This window comes from Trachurus japonicus, chromosome 15 (assembly GCF_045865225.1).
Source record: "Trachurus japonicus isolate A0001 chromosome 15, Traja_1.0".
In the NCBI taxonomy this organism is placed as follows: domain Eukaryota; kingdom Metazoa; phylum Chordata; class Actinopteri; order Carangiformes; family Carangidae; genus Trachurus; species Trachurus japonicus.
This window is the reverse complement of record NC_140921.1, coordinates 22,634,051-22,649,671: the sequence shown is the minus strand read 5'-3', so window position 1 is coordinate 22,649,671 and position 15,621 is coordinate 22,634,051. Positions and strand designations below refer to the sequence as shown.

The 15,621-nt window shown below is 42.4% G+C and overlaps 2 protein-coding genes across 2 annotated transcripts in view; both read left to right on the top strand.

The window, feature by feature from the left end:
• Positions 1-11,328, top strand: part of kndc1 (kinase non-catalytic C-lobe domain containing 1) — a 38,507-nt gene extending 27,179 nt beyond the window's left edge. Inside the window, exons 22-31 of the mRNA XM_085800554.1 lie at positions 578-688; positions 793-940; positions 1,419-1,574; positions 2,158-2,364; positions 2,494-2,576; positions 4,846-4,999; positions 5,773-5,895; positions 6,269-6,328; positions 6,750-6,907; positions 9,255-11,328. Coding sequence (XP_085656680.1) covers positions 578-688; positions 793-940; positions 1,419-1,574; positions 2,158-2,364; positions 2,494-2,576; positions 4,846-4,999; positions 5,773-5,895; positions 6,269-6,328; positions 6,750-6,907; positions 9,255-9,483 — 1,429 coding nt within the window. The 3' untranslated portion in view covers positions 9,484-11,328. The remainder of the gene's footprint in view (positions 1-577; positions 689-792; positions 941-1,418; positions 1,575-2,157; positions 2,365-2,493; positions 2,577-4,845; positions 5,000-5,772; positions 5,896-6,268; positions 6,329-6,749; positions 6,908-9,254) is intronic.
• A 2,928-nt stretch (positions 11,329-14,256) lies between these two features.
• vox (ventral homeobox) lies at positions 14,257-15,356 on the top strand. Its single transcript, XM_085799032.1, has 3 exons — positions 14,257-14,590; positions 14,689-14,921; positions 15,033-15,356. The coding sequence occupies exons 1-3, from the start codon at positions 14,320-14,322 to the stop codon at positions 15,282-15,284; spliced, it is 756 nt and encodes a 251-aa protein (XP_085655158.1). The 5' UTR covers positions 14,257-14,319; the 3' UTR covers positions 15,285-15,356.
• Positions 15,357-15,621: the final 265 nt, after the last annotated feature.

Here is a 15,621-nt window from a genome sequence, read left to right as displayed (position 1 = left end):
CTGTCTGTCTGCTACAAAAAGAAATTAGGTTAATCACTATAAAGGAGTGGAAAGGAAACATGATCATTCGTTTCCACCATAGACTGTAAATTAAAAATGGTCACAGCCTCTGATGTCACTACCAGGTTCCTATAGAGACTCAGAGTAGGCTACCCCACACTCACCATCTTGGCAGTACAAATGTCTGACTAAATGGACAAAGAGGTTTGTGTAGAGTTTGATACACCCACTCTCCCATCTGTCACTAAAAGCACAGTGCCTCTCAATATACATAAATAGTCATTTTTATTTTGTACCAGGCTGTAAACATGATTATTTCAGCTGTGAAGTGAGACATGTTAACTTCAATCCTAACCCACAACATGAGAGTATATAGAAATACCCAACTGCCTTATGGAACCAGGCTGAAAGTTTTTATTTGAGGAACTTCAGTTTTTAGCACTTCATTTTTCTGCCTCAGTTTCCACATGTTAATTTTCTTTTTCAAACACATTACTAAACTGCTTTGTAATGTGATTCTCTAAACTTTGTGTGTTGATTTCTGAAGTTAAATGTCTTGTCTTCATTACCATCACAGAAATGCTGCCATGGAGGGCTACATCCAGCAGTTCCTGTACACTTATCGTTTCCTCTGCACTCCTGAGCAGTTACTGCAGTTCATAATGGATAAATTCATCAGTGCGACAAGGTACAATGTCTCCTCTCTAAACAATAACATAAAATGCTTCATAGCACCCAGTATAAAACACTCTCCTCTGATTGCGTGATGATTGTATCTGTTTTCTATTCCAGAGAAGGTCCAGACATGTCAGGAGACAGTGAGAAGGTCTTCCATCGTAGTTTGGACCTTCTCCAGCTCTGGATAACAGACTGTAAACAGGTGGACTTCACACCAAAGTCCAGCCTTGTGGATACGTTGGAAAAGTTTCTGAATACTGAGGTAAATAACCTCCTCCTTACTCACCAAGCGCTGATTCTCACAACAATGTGAACCTTTGTCACATATTTCCTGATACTGAAGTTAGACTCAGCTTCCAGTCTGCCCTGAAGACGTAGCACTGCTTAAAGGACATACTGTATATTCTTACCTCTTGCTTTAAACACATTGGTGGACACAGCTCTTGTCAAGTCAAATCACTGCCACCCACTCCCAGCAAGGAACAAGGTTCAACTGCAGAGAAAATGAACTAATAACCACTCAGACTCTGTGTGTTTGGACAGCAAACACATTTCACTTGTCTTGATGACAACATAACAGCAGGCATCATGAAATTGTGTGTAAACCCTAAAATGTAATTTAGCCAGTTTAAAGATAATGGATTGATCACATCAGCTTGTTTTGCTTAGGTACACTGCAAATCTCTCTAGCAAGTGTTCGCAGTCCTGCCCTATATTTGATTTGTTTTCTTTTTCCACAGGTAATTCCTGTAGACGGCCGGGGGGAGAGTCTTCTTGCTGCTCTCCGCGGCCCTCCAAGTACAACATGGAGTCGAGAAAGAGACAGTCTGATCAGCGTTGAGGAAGATGATGACTCTGTGTGCATGTATTCGTCCACTGAGGATCTTGGCAGGAAGGTGGGTACAACGTAATGACATTTTGCTTCTTGCTGATTAGTTCAAGTGAGTCTGGACTTTTCTCACTTCATCAAATTATCATGTGTGAATAAGAAAATCATGTTTCTGACTCAAGTATTTCCTGGCTAAGCTTAAAGGGATAGTTCAACATTTTGGCAAATTGGCCCATTGCCATAATCCCTATAGTCTTAGGTGTAGGTTCTTTATCTTTAATTGTTGGTGCAAGCTACTTTTAGAACGGCGGAGGCGGAGCAGAGCCGTGAGCTGCTCAGAGCTACGCTACAATGGAACGTTACGAGACAGAGTTGTTTTCGAGGTAAATTCATGTAAAACTGCTGATGTGCATTCCCATCAGGGGCAGTTTTTCGGCAAGCAGTCTCTGCATTTGCCTCGAAAACAACAACTTTGTCAAAATTTAGCTGCTTCTATTGAGTCTGTTTTATCTCTGCAGTTGAGCAAGATTACTGTCATATGAAACACATAGTAGCATTTTATCAAGAGACCGCATCATGGCAGCATGAGTGTATTTATATAAATCAGAACATGTTCTCCAAAATTTGCCATGTCTCTCTGGGCTTTTCAGTGGCGGATCTCACGAGTGGTGGAGCCCTCTGCACCCATACCTAAAGACAAGGCCTTCTCCATCGCTGCAGCCCTGCCTATGCCTTGTTATCCCTCCCTGGTGGATGACCTCTCCAACGTCTGCCTGCACAGTGAGGAGAGACTACCGTTCAGCAAGAATGAATACAGTGCACAACACATAGCCCAGCAGCTCACCCTCCTTGAGCAGGTATCCACTTCACCACCACACAGCAGCGGTGTTGTCGCCTCTTTAAAACCACTAGAGGGAGACATGTCTCTGTGAATGCGTGGTCAGACTCTGGTTCATCAACCTGTGATTTATGTTTTGAAACTGCAGGAACTGTTCCAGGGATGTCACCCTGTTCATTTCCTCAACTCCAGAGTCCACGGAGTCAGGGACAAAGTCTCCATCCCAAACAAGTGAGTGTAATGTTCCAGTTGTAAACAACACTGACTTGACAAATTAGTGACAAATCAAAGGGAAAAAAGTGCATAAGCCTTGTTCAGGGCTGGTATTTTAGATCTCAGGTCATCTGGTCACAGAGCTCAACTCTGAGTTCTGATGTAAACGCCCTGAAGATGCACTGAGATCGGATCACTATGACAACATGAGAATGTCATCTGGGTCACATTTTCAGCAGTGAGAACATGAATGCATCCTGACCATATTGAAGGACCATCTACTCTACTGATGCCCAGCTGAGTGCAGTGCATTGATTCAATAAACCCCTCCTTAGCTGCCCCTCTCTCTCTTTCAGACACACCTACACACACATATTGACAACAGACCCTGGTTAAAAACAACAGTGCATACTTGCTTATTTGCATATAGAGAAGGGGAGTGAGACCTCATCACAAGTGGCCACTCGAGACACATGTGGGGATGCATCCTGATGCCAGGTGTGAAGTGATGTACTTAGAGCTCTTCACTTATCAGCGGATCACCTGAGATGCATGTTAATACCAGTTCTGAACAGGGCTCTAATGTCTTGAGCTTTTTTTTCAGGGTGGGAATGCTGCACCTTTATTCCGCCTCTTCATTCTGTATAAATTGCACTCTTAAGGGGTATTGTTATTGTCATTCCTAAAGTAAAAGGTGACATAATGATCAGTACTCCTAATGGTAATACAGTGGGTTCACTGTTTAAACAGGGGATTAGTGGGTTCTGAGCCATCACATACTTCCAGAAATATGCCAGTCTTCCTCAGCACAGATCATACTTCGTCTTCTTTCCATGTTCTGATATTTTGCTAGTCTGACATGTTGATCCACAGTCTCCCACAGTGGCTCAGCTCGGTGGAGATTTTGTGATTGCCAAGGTCAAAGCAATGTTTCTGATTTTTAATTATCATTTTTAGACCCATCAACAGCAACATGTTAACACATTTGTTAAACTTCCTCACTCATTTATTCTCCCTTTTTTTGCCACCCATCTGTTTCATAAAAATGTCATCTTTGTCCTTCCCATCTATACAGAAGGTTATGCATGTTTGTGTAGACTTGGTTATACATTCCATACATTAAAACTATAGATAAAAAAAAGTGCAACACAGATAATATATGTCCAGACCAGCAGTAACAGTATGCTAAACAGTGGTTGACAGATAAACAAAAAATATTTACATCAAAGCTAAAGTTTTTCTGTTTATATGTTCTTGTACTGATGTGAAAGACTCGTGTTAATCCGAGCAGATGTGACTGCAGCATCTTTAAATACATTATGACCCGACATGTAGAGAGACATACACTGTGCCTTGTTCTGCTCTAGGCTCTGGTTTCTGTAGTGAAGTCTGAAAACCTCAACAGATACATAGAAAATGTTAAAAAAAATCATCAACAGCAAGCTGTTTTGACCAGAACTGATTTGTGTGAATCACAATCAAAGCAGCTATGACATTTTCTTTCTAAGGCAACATTGTAATGTAATTCTGTTGACTTTGCCAATGAAATCTCTGTTGTCAGTGTTGTGAGTATCAACAGAACAACAACAGTCCTCTTCATTAGAGCATGAATGAGGCAGGCCACAATGTGTTGGCTGTGGATAATCTGTCGTAGTGCAACACAAAACATACATTTGTGTGTGAGTCATTTCTGATAAACAAGTGTTAATGTGAGCTGTTGTAACTGGATTAGCCAAAACCTAATATGGAAAAAGCATCTGTTCTCACATGCAGTGTTAAAATGGTCTTATGAAGCACTTTGATTTTGAAACTAATAATCAAAAGAAAGAAAACAGTGAGAACATAGGCTACAGCCCCATGTTGAAAAAACACTGGCCCCTGGTTAAACCTGCTAAACTGCTGAATCCTTGTGTATGTACTGTATATTGCATGTTTATTTGCATGTGTAGTGAAATCTATTTTATTCCTCTGATATTATGACTATATTCATTGCCACTGTCTAACTGTCATATAGATATGGAAGTAATATCAGTAAACTGTGGCAACTTCCATCACAGTTTACCATAGCCCCATGTTACATGTTCAAATGGCTTTTTGTCTGTGGCAATTCAGCATACATTAATATAGAAATCATAGAATCAAAGAATCAAATCAGAGAATTTGCAACCAGTTATTGACTAAACAAATAATCAAAATATCTGTCTGTACAGTCAAGTTATCATTTCTTGCAGTGTGAATGTATTGTATAGATTTCCCTCCATCTGTGATTCTGTGTCCCTCTCGTCAGGAATGTGTCCCAGCTCGTGGCTCCAGCAGAGGGCAGTGGTCTGCCTGTTTGCGAGGTGACACCTTCAGACAGCCACCTCCAGCGGCTGCTCTCATATGCCGACAGTGTCGTTAACTGGATCTCCTCTGAAATAGTCATCTGTGACTCCACCAAGGTGAGAGGAGACAGAACCGATGAGTGACAGGTCAGACGGAGCCACCGTCGCCACAGCCTGGGCTCTGTGATCTGATCAAACACGGATCCTCGTGTCAGACACAGACTTCCCCTCGTGTTCTAATATCCCTGCTCTCACGGCTGAGTGGGTGGTAGACAGTTAGGAGCCAGAACATTAGCCTGACAAAAATCTGAAAAAATAAAGCGTAATCGTTGTGTTAATGGATGTTTTTCCCCCTTCAGCTGCATCTTCACACTCTCATATAGATGCTCCATTCATTCTGTAAAATTCCCAGCTCATTTGCATCTATTCAGATTTGTCATATAGCTCGCACTGACATGACAGCTCACATTAAACTACATCTGGCACTTCAACTTCAGCTCAAATTGCGGTGACTCTCATTTGCTTTTCAGCCGACGTGAAGTTTGCTTTCACCTCGTTCTCCTTCTTAACGATTTCCAACCGCTGTCATTTTTCACTCGACTGTTCAACCGCTTTCAGTTTCAGTGCTTGAAATTAAAATGTTCACGTTTGCGCCGGTTTTTTAACTTCAATTTAGCCTTTTCTAGTCAAATGGAAAAAATAATCAGCAATAGTAGTAGTAGTCCACAACACACTATTAATATAGACGATAGATAGTGTTTTTCCAGGGAAGTTGCTTCATTATGCAGTCTGCTGTGGCCCAAGAAAAGCACTCCAGCAGTAAGGTTTTTGCATTTTGCCTTGTTTAGCTTTTTTTATTCAACTTATTGCCAACTCTCCTCTTTTTGCAGACACAAGTTGCTTTGCTGACCAAGTATCTGTGGATAGGAAAACATTGCTACGAATCAAGGAACTTTGCCACAGCCATGCAGGTCCTCCGAGGTCTGGAGAACGTGACTGTCAAGCAATTACCAGTGAGGCCGCATCTCATAAATTACTCTTCAAACAGATTCTGAGTTTGTGTAATAAGTCAGGTGCCCTCGAGCTAAATGTTTTCTTCGGCTGTGATAGGAGTCGGTTGGTGTTTAATTAGTTTCGCAAATGAGAAATTAACATTAATGCATTCAAATGTGATGTAGAAGCTGAGGAAGAATGGGGTTTCAAGTAAAGGAGTAATTAAAAACCTCACAATTAAGAGACACCAGTGTTGACACAATGCAAGAAATTTCCATATTTTAATCGGAGGGCAGGTTATAGTCATTGACTCTGGTGTTGTGCTGAAGCCATGATTTAATTCGTCTTCATTCTGGAGCTAATAAATAAAACTTCCTCATCTCTTGCCAACAGGCTTGGAAACATCTGTCTTCCAAGGTGTTTGAGATCCTGGAGGAGCTGCGAGCTGTGCAGGTGTGTGTGCGTAGGTGTGTTTGAGCAAGCGCACACTTATGCTGCTTGTAACTGAAGCCTAGGCTGGTCACATATTGTGAAACTGGGCTGCAGGGCAAACAGATCAATAGAAAAACAGCTTCAAGCAACCCGCCTGTGTGCCGAGGGCTTACAGCTGGCTCTGATTCTGAAAGTTACCCTCAGAAGAACCTAATGCACCAAACACCAGGCATTACTCTCTTCCCAGCCTCACTATTTAGCTGTAATAAAAACAAACTGTGTTCTCTCTTGGTTTAGAAATGTAAAGGGTTTAATTCCATCGAGTCTTTCCCTCGTATTGCATCACTACGTTGGACATGCTTCTGGCTTAATGTGAAAAATGTTCTACATTTTTACTGAGGAGTAATTAATTTACTGCGTGGATAAATCGCTCTGCCCTCAGGTGTTTCTGAAGAGCGACGACCTATGTCTGATGGGGGGAGAGGCCTCGAGGAGGAGGCCCACCCTGCCGTCGTCGCACATCCTGGCCATGCACATCCAGCAGCTGGAGATCGGAGCTTTCACACTCACGACTGGAGCCTACAAGTGGACCAAGCTCAGGTGAAGCGAAATCCAGATCATTTTCACATCGGTGATCTGAGTTTTCCATCCCAGCTTTTGTCTTTTAACCCCTGGTTGCTGTCATCCATTCTGATGAGTTCACATTATAGATATCACAAAGACAGGAACACATGTCCATGTCCATGTCCACCACATCTACAGCAGATACAGGTTTACAAAGACGGTCAATGATTCTGGTTAATACATTGTCCAACTGTGTGTGATTCTATGACATTAGTGTGATAACCTCAGACAGTTAACATGACTCCTGTAAGAAGGAGACAAGTTCATATTCATGAATTCTCAGTGAGTCTGTCATTAAACCAGCTCATTTTTGCTTTGCTGGCCAAATTATTCCAATTCCAATTATTGTTATATTGCTGTTTGCTAATAGAGGTTTGTGTGATTTGATTTGGAACTCAGTAAACTATTTCCAAATTCTTACATAAGAATAAAGATAAAGATAAACTGCCTCTCTTAGTTGAGTTCTTCCTCCACATCACATACACTGGCCGGTGCTTTGCCTCCAAACTAGCTGTGATACCACAGAATCCTCCTCTTATATATGTCAAGAATGAGATTTAAGGTGAGCACAAACTTCCCTCCTTGAGCAGATGAATTTGAAACAACCTTCAAGTGTCAAACTACTTCCATTGATTTCTGCACAGAGAAGTCCAAACACTACTCTAGTCAGCAGAACACTTTTTCTTGGGTGTAGGGGAACTTTAATTAGTAATAAAATCTGCAATAATCAGCTCTAGACTTGATAATAAGTCCATGTCAATGAATGTTCCACTGCTGTTTATATCCAATTTATTAAGGCTCATACAGACATTTTATGGTACGGATATGAATTTCCCATCAGCGAGTGTAGAAAGTTTTTTAGCTGTTCAACAAAGTTCATATGAAAATCCTGCATCCTGAAATAGAGTAAATAAGTCTCCACCATGCAGTCTGTTTTGGATGAAGAACGACTGTTAATTAGCTCACACTGCGTACTGTTATTTATATACACACACATTAGAAAAGCAAAAATATCAACGTACTCTGTCCTGTCACCATGTCTATTATAACAGTGCTATTTTTTTAGTCTATCTTTTTAAACTCACTGTGATCAAGGTTTGTTTCCCCAGAAGAGATGTGTTTACAAGAAAACGTATACAGCATGAGTGCTGATAAAATGCATATTTATGTGCACAAATCAATGGTCACACTTTTATTCAAATCTGCAAGAGAACGACAGAGGAGCACAACAGCAAACCAAGTTTTGTTTGAACATGTGGTACAAAGTGAGAGAAATTCTTGACATGACTGGATTTAGATGTGAGAGGGGTTTTTTCAGAAGAGCTTGAATAATAAAGTGCAGAACACCAAGCTGATGGCACGTTGCACCGGATTTCACCCGCACAGGAAATGGTCTGTGTGGGTGAAATGGTCTAATTAGCGCTGTGACATTTTCTAATAGCAGCTGATATGTTTATAAAACCGCCAGAAAAACAAAGTATGAGTTTCTTCCTGCTGTGACACTTTTACATTTAAAAAAAACAAAAACTGGTCAGATCTTTGGGCACAAACATGAGATGTCCTCCCACACAAAGCAAAACTTATGGTACAGACGTTAAATTAAAAGACAAAACAGTGTAACGAGTCGAGTTCTTCCTTGTTGGTGAGTTACAGACTGAATAAATGTCCTGTTTCAGCAAAAACATGCATGCTGTGAAAAGCTGATCGCTGAAACCTATGATATGATGATGGAATTTGCATCAATTATGTTAGAGGTGGGATGGTAGTGAAAGTTGCGCACAGCCAGTGGAATTATCCTATTAGCTATCCTTGTAGTGACACAGAATATGAACAGTCAGTGTCATTAACTCAAAATTAGCTCTCGCCACATACCGAGTATCCGTCTCTGATAAAGTTGGCCAACTCACAGTTTCCCGTGTCCTTCTCCTTCACTCCAATATGGCTGACCAGATGCTGAGGTCACAACAAGTGGCGTTTGGATGGTAATGGCACAGCTGCTGAATTTGGGTTGTTGGTAGGGGTGCCAGTGCTGCACCAGATGGCGCCCGTGGGATGGGGTTTGATTGGAAAAGAGGTTTTGGGCCAGATGCTGAGAGGAGCCTGGGTGTAGCCAGATGCCAGGGTCAGGAGAGCTAGCAGGGAACGGCAGAGGCACAGCTGTTGAATGTAGACCCCGGGTTAGCACCGCTCGCTCCAAATCAGGTCAGAGACAAAGCTGGTGATGACGCTAAGAAGAGAGAATATACAGCGAGACGTATTTTCTGTTTTTTTTTAAGCTCTTTTGCTTCATCCTCTCTTCCCATCCATTCTTATTTCATTTTAGGCGCATAGCAAAGGTTGTGAGTCAGGTCCACGCCTTCCAGGAGGGATTGTACTCCTACAGCCCGGACCAGGATCTGCAGGCCTACCTTCGGCGCCGCATCGCCCGCCTCGCCACTTCTGACATCCACCTCCTGGCCTCAGACAAGGATGCCAACTTCCAGCATTCCAGTGAGCGACAAACACGGAGAATCCAGGACACACTGAGGAGGGTCAAGGCCACCTTCCAGTGAGTCACATCCCATAACCCTGGAGTCAGTCACCACCAACAGGTCAAGGCCCGGCCCTCAGACGCCTCTGTTGTGCTGGCAGCAGAGCCGTGTAGACTGGAAAACATTTCCTGCCGTTGTTTGTTCATTTTGTTCTCCGACTTCGATCTGTAAATTCGGTCAGTTTAGGCTCCCAGACAAACTTAACACCCTTTAGATTACACAGGTTCTGCTGCAGTCACACATCTGTTTGATTTTAATATTCACATTTTTCTTCACAAAGACAAAAAGTAATGGCTGATAATTGTAATTTGCAGTATTTTTTTCCCCTCCTCAGCTCATATACTGACATTTGTTGTTTTTACTTGTGAACCGACCATGTTTAGCTGTTAAGGCCTCTATATTAGCACATGTGGACTGAACATGGAAGGAAGGAAGAGCACATTTCCATCATACAGGCTGGCAAAGCAGGCAAGTGTACCAGGGCCCCAAGAACCGCATGTGGCAATGTGTTAGGATGATCAATTATGACTTAATTTAGGAATATGCACAACTAAAGCACAATATAAACTGACATGATGAGGGCATTATGGTGGACTCGTCCTTTATTAGCCCACCTGGGCACAGCAGTGTTACTCCTTCATTTTATTCACATATTTTTTTGTCTGGTCTGACTTGTAGTTTTTTCAGCTTCTCCTGACACTGTCTGGTTATCTGGTTAGTGTTTTGCTGCAGATCATTGTCTCAGATTGTTGTTTACACCATAAAGCCTGGACCATCGTTTTCAAAATGTCATTCTTTTTGAATTATGAGCAAAAACAGGTCATTTCACAGTTACGGGCAAGAACCGTTGCTGTAATGTTATTAAAATGTGGGGTAACAGTGCAGAGACCTCCAGTCGCTCCAGGAGGACATTCGTAAAAGTTGCACTCTGCAAACACAAGTGACAGGAAGTAGTTCAAAAACTGGCTCCTTTCTCCCCTCAACACATCTGGTCAATAAGTAGCCACCAATATTGGCAAATTTAAAGAACACAGCGTCCCAGTTCTGAAATTGCACAGGTGCTGAGGAAGCGGGTTTCCAAAGCTGTTCAACAGCCAGATCTGATGGAGTATACTGGCACACTGGCCTTGGCATACTGGCGCCTTGTTGGATGATAAAAGGGTCGCCTTAGAATGGTCTAATGTCAAGATTTAATTTTCATACCTTCTTCATTTCAGCTGATATTGTACGTAAAAGGTGCATATTCCTAAATTAGGTCAATGAACTCACCACACAGAAAGCTGGGAAGTGTCTTTCCAGCAAAGGAATAACACGCACAGTGCACACAAAGAGGAGGAAACAGGGGGTGAACTGGGGCACAGTGGCTACTTTAGCCCCGGGGTCTTAATCCAGCCTGGTCAAACATTCAGATAAAATCTATTTGATTTTGCTGAATTGTGTCTGATATGTAGGAAACAGGACAACATGATGCAGAATGTTTTTTTTTGTTTGTTTTTTTGTACCAATTAGGACTTTACCAAATGAGATTTAGATCGGTAAATTAATATCTATTATTAATTCCATTTAAAACAGCACAATGTGAAATGATTTCATTTATTATCAATAGTGTTTTGTGACGGGTATAAGCTAGACAAGCTTACTGTCATGACAGTACCTTACCATTACAGAGAAAATGATAGAACATAATGAGATGTCAGTGCAAAATATTGTATGAGGAGTGAAGCTGAGTCTGTGTCTATTTTTCTATTTTCCTGCCCGCTCTCTGTCCTCCATGGTTTTCTGCTGTGAAACACACCGTGGAGATGGAATGTGACGTGCTACGAAGATTTGCTTAATTTAGCCAAATAAATGAGATTTTATAAGCTCTCCCTTGCCAAAGTGTATTATTGTCAGACAATATCCGTGATAGAATGGCTGCATGGCAGGTTACAGCCCTGTTACATCTGTCAGGGGAATGTGGGGGAGCTCAAGTGTGAGTTTCTCTCTTTCCATTAGGATTTACAGTGTGTGGCAATGGCATCATAGTGAATTTATGGCTTCATAATATTTGAGCAGGTTTTCAAGATCAGGCCACAAGGATGTTTTGACTTTGTCACAATATATTATGGACATACATACATTAGTTTTTCCAGGTTAATTTAACCTCTGTGCTCTGTTATGGCATTTACATCACTTCCTCATTGCTCTTGATCAAAGAGACATTTCTAAACAGTATTTTGTCAGACATGGCTGCAAACTCCATAAAAATAGATCCAGATTGACTTCAGGGGGTTAGGAGAGGTAAAGGAAAGTGCTGTTAAATCCTTTTACATGAAAACACAGACTCCTGATCCATGACATCAGATCAAAACAAGGTTTATAATCATTTCCCCAAAATATAGAAAGTCATGAATTATCAAGATGATGAAAGTTAATTCAACAATCCTCTGTGAGATGTCTCAGGTCATCAGATGGAGAAGATCTCATAAGCCTTTATCCATTTACATTATACATGATGTTAGGTGTGCTGTTTTTTATTTTATTCAAAAAATACAATTAAACTCTCATCTCCAGCGCTATTGAGTTTCAAGATAAAAGCTGGTTCTGTCACAGCCAGTCAATACAGTAGGTTCATAATATCTGGCTGCAGATTGTTGTTCAGTCCAGAGTCCCGCAGACAATTAGAATATAATGAGTGTTAAAGTTTTCCTGTGAGACAGACAGAGAGACAGACAGAGAGACAGGGCCCATGTGAAGCAAAGCTGAGGAAACAGGCGCAGCGCGAGGGAGACGTCCCGGGCGCTTTTTATTGTTATCTACCGGGATCAGGGCGCATCTTCAAAGCTGCTGAGATAAAGAGCTCCCAAAGGCTGAAGGAACTCCTGCCTTCACAGCGACAGATCACCGATAAAGGAGACAACTAGGCCCAGTCTCTTATCTGCATTGTCATATAACTAAACGATCAGTTTAGCGCTATTGTCTCTGAGCTGCTGCATGCAGTGATGTCCTGGAGGCGGGGGGGCTCATCTCATCCCACAGGTTAAACCGTCTGATGAGAAGTCGAGTCTCTTTTATTTGGCGCCTGGAGGTACACACCGGCAGCTTATAGTTTTTCACAATAGTTTATAGTTATCTATATTGTAATAACTCTGATTTATTTATTTCTAAGCGTCGGTATGTGAAGCAGTCAGCCGGAGGACTGTGTTTCTATGGGCTTGTTTGCGCTCCCAGGGTTTTCCCTGCTTCCTAGCAGCTTGTTTTAGCATATTTACATATGAACGGGCCGACATTCAGCTGTAATTGTGTTGCTACTGTAATACCTTTGATCTGTAATGTTTGAAGGCCTGTGCCAAACGCTGGCTCTTGGCCAGTGGCGCCAGCAGCTCACCGGGGTATCGGAGACACTTCCATAAGAAACCACTGCTCCTGAGACATAAGCAGTGATAACATGAGTAGAACTGTGAGGTGCGTTTTCACAGGTCGGATTTGGTTTTGGTTTTGTGACTCTGCGACGCAGAGAGTAACACTGTCGCTCCAAAGCTGCTTTGGCGCCCGCAATCACTTTTCATTATTACAACCCGTTTCCCGTTTGGCCACTGTTAAATGTCTGTAATAGACCTATTGTTAACACCACAGAGTTCAGTCAGCCTTGGTGAGATCTGTGTGATCTATCTGTTGAGGAATCCCCATGTGTTTTCTGTTTCCTGCACTAAACCAAAACTACATTTCAACTCGTGCTCATCAGGTTTAATGAATCACTTTTAATACTCTGTCATATGCTAACTGATTAAATATAGAAGGTCACACACACCCCCTACTTGGGTGTCAGCAAACTCACAATATAATGCAGCTGCAGACTGCAAATTTCCCTAAATTAAATAACTGGAAATAAAATATGTCTTGGACACATCATGATAACTCATACTCAAAATATTGAATTCATGAGTGGTGAAGGTAATTTAATCTTGTTTATATCCAGCAGATTTCCATTGTATAATCAGCTACATGCAAAATCCTCATCTGAAAAGTGACAGAAAGTATATAAAGCTGTAAAATGAAAATACTCATACAATAGAAATCTAATTTTATTTCTGACTTACTCAATGACTAATTGTCACTGTGCCCTTGTAAGGACACATTCCCATTTTTAAACAGCAGAGAGATGGAGAGCGCAGTGTAAACTATGAGAGGTTTCCTGAAAAGTCAGCTCCTGGTTCATCAAAAACCTTTTTCTCACTCATGTTACAAATATTTAGGCAACTAAAGCTCATAAAGATAATCACTGATTTATATATGATGCAATGGCCCTGACTGTGCTGGAGAATAGTGGCACGTTTTAACCTCTAGAGAATTAATTTAAGGACAAACCATTTAATCACTCCATTAAAGCATAAGCTGTTAATTAAGCTGCATCTCCCCCTCATCAGACCCCGGTATCAATAATTTTAACCATGTTAAATTATGCATTCATGTGGCAGATGAGTGTTTAAATTACTGAGGCAGACCTAATAACCTGGCCACCTCGACTCTTCTCTGCCACTGTATGCAGCTGCAGCATTAAAGTATTTGGCCGGGATACAGCTGTTTGTGCGGGGGCCCTCAGTTTCAGTCGGGCCGGACAAATGTATGAGCTCAGGAGGATTCTCACAGACTCGGTGGCGCCAGCTCTACTCACACTCACAGGATATGTAAAGACTTCAATAACGAGCCATTAACCCCTAATCATCTGGATCGATCGGGCGTTAACAAGGACCTCTACATATGCAAATTGGCGTTGAGCTCCAGGCCGCTATAAAAGCTGACCCTGGGCAGAGGCGGACACCACACTCTCCCTCTGACATTTGGTGGATTTACAGGTCACCGAGCAGCACTGCGAACATGGTCAAGTACTTTTCTGTGGACTGGCTGGCCCAGAGCCACCACGACATGGTGCCAACGGAGGAGCACGGAGCTGGCACGGATACTGCGCCGACCTGCAGACCTCATGTTCCCTGCGTGGTGCAGCCGCGTCCCCCGACTTTTGGCAAAGGTTACCTGCAGCCAAAACCAAAAGCATCGAAATCTGCTGAACACACGGAGCCAGCGGAGAACAGGCCTCTGGACTCCAGCCTGTGTTCACCTTCACATTCAACTCGCTGCGCCTCACCAAGTAAGTAGAGCGCAACACTTCATTTTTGATCCAATGATTCAGGTCTTGGCGCACGAGCAGATTTGTAACCAGATTTTTTTTTTCTTTCCTTTCTCCAGTTTCAGAAATCAGCGGCTACTCCTCCGGGTATGAGAGCGAAGCAGCTTCCTATGAGTGCCTCTCTGTGGACGAGGGAAGCGAGGCGGACAGAGACGGACCACAGCGCCGTGTGCGCACAAAGTTCAGCCCCGAGCAGATCAGCAAACTGGAGAAAATCTTCAACAAGCACAAATACCTGGACGCTGGAGAGAGAACCAAGACAGCGCAGAAGCTCAACCTCACAGAAACTCAGGTAAGACGCGATTCTCAATGCAAAGAAACCAATTTATCTATTCAGTCTATTGCATTTATCCATCTAATTGTGTGTTGCTTTGGATACTAATGTATTTCTGCTATTTCTCAGGTGAGGACCTGGTTTCAGAACAGGAGAATGAAGCTGAAACGGGAGGTGCAGGACTTCCTCCCCCAAGTCCCGTCGGTGATGTTCCAGCCTCTGCCCCCGGTTCAGTACCACAACATGGCCGTACATAGACCCCACTACCCCGCAACCGGCCCGGCCTTTTACCCACTCCCTGTCCCACAGATGGTCCTCCAGCGACCCATGCCCCCTCACCACCCTGCTCGTGTCATGATGCACAACCATCACTTTTACTGACCAACTGTCAACCAGAGACTTTTCCGACTAAGACACTTAGAATGAGAGATGTGTGCAATCCAGAGATGTTTATTTAACTGAAAAAAAGAAATGTTTATTTATCATTAAATAAAGTTTATCTTCTATACCGAAGCACTGGACTCTGTATTTTATTGTTTCACACATCGTTTGCGATACAGCTGATGTTATCTGTATTGTGGGATTAGTTCAGCATGAATGGATCAGTCCGTCTTTCATCTGTAGGAGGGAGGAGGTTGGAAAGAGCTGATAAAGATGGCGGCTGTCCATTTAGGCTAAAGCTTTTTATCACAACTCATTGTGTGGATCTCCTGATTTG

What these genes read in the sequence shown, in the direction of transcription:
- vox (XM_085799032.1), top strand. Translation starts at nt 14,320, where the DNA reads ATGGTCAAGTACTTTTCTGTGGACTGGCTGGCCCAGAGCCACCACGAC. An exon ending in AACTCGCTGCGCCTCACCAA is followed by an intron (nt 14,591 to 14,688) that starts GTAAGTAGAGCG and finishes TCCTTTCTCCAG; the next exon opens with TTTCAGAAATCAGCGGCTAC. An exon ending in TCAACCTCACAGAAACTCAG is followed by an intron (nt 14,922 to 15,032) that starts GTAAGACGCGAT and finishes GCTATTTCTCAG; the next exon opens with GTGAGGACCTGGTTTCAGAA.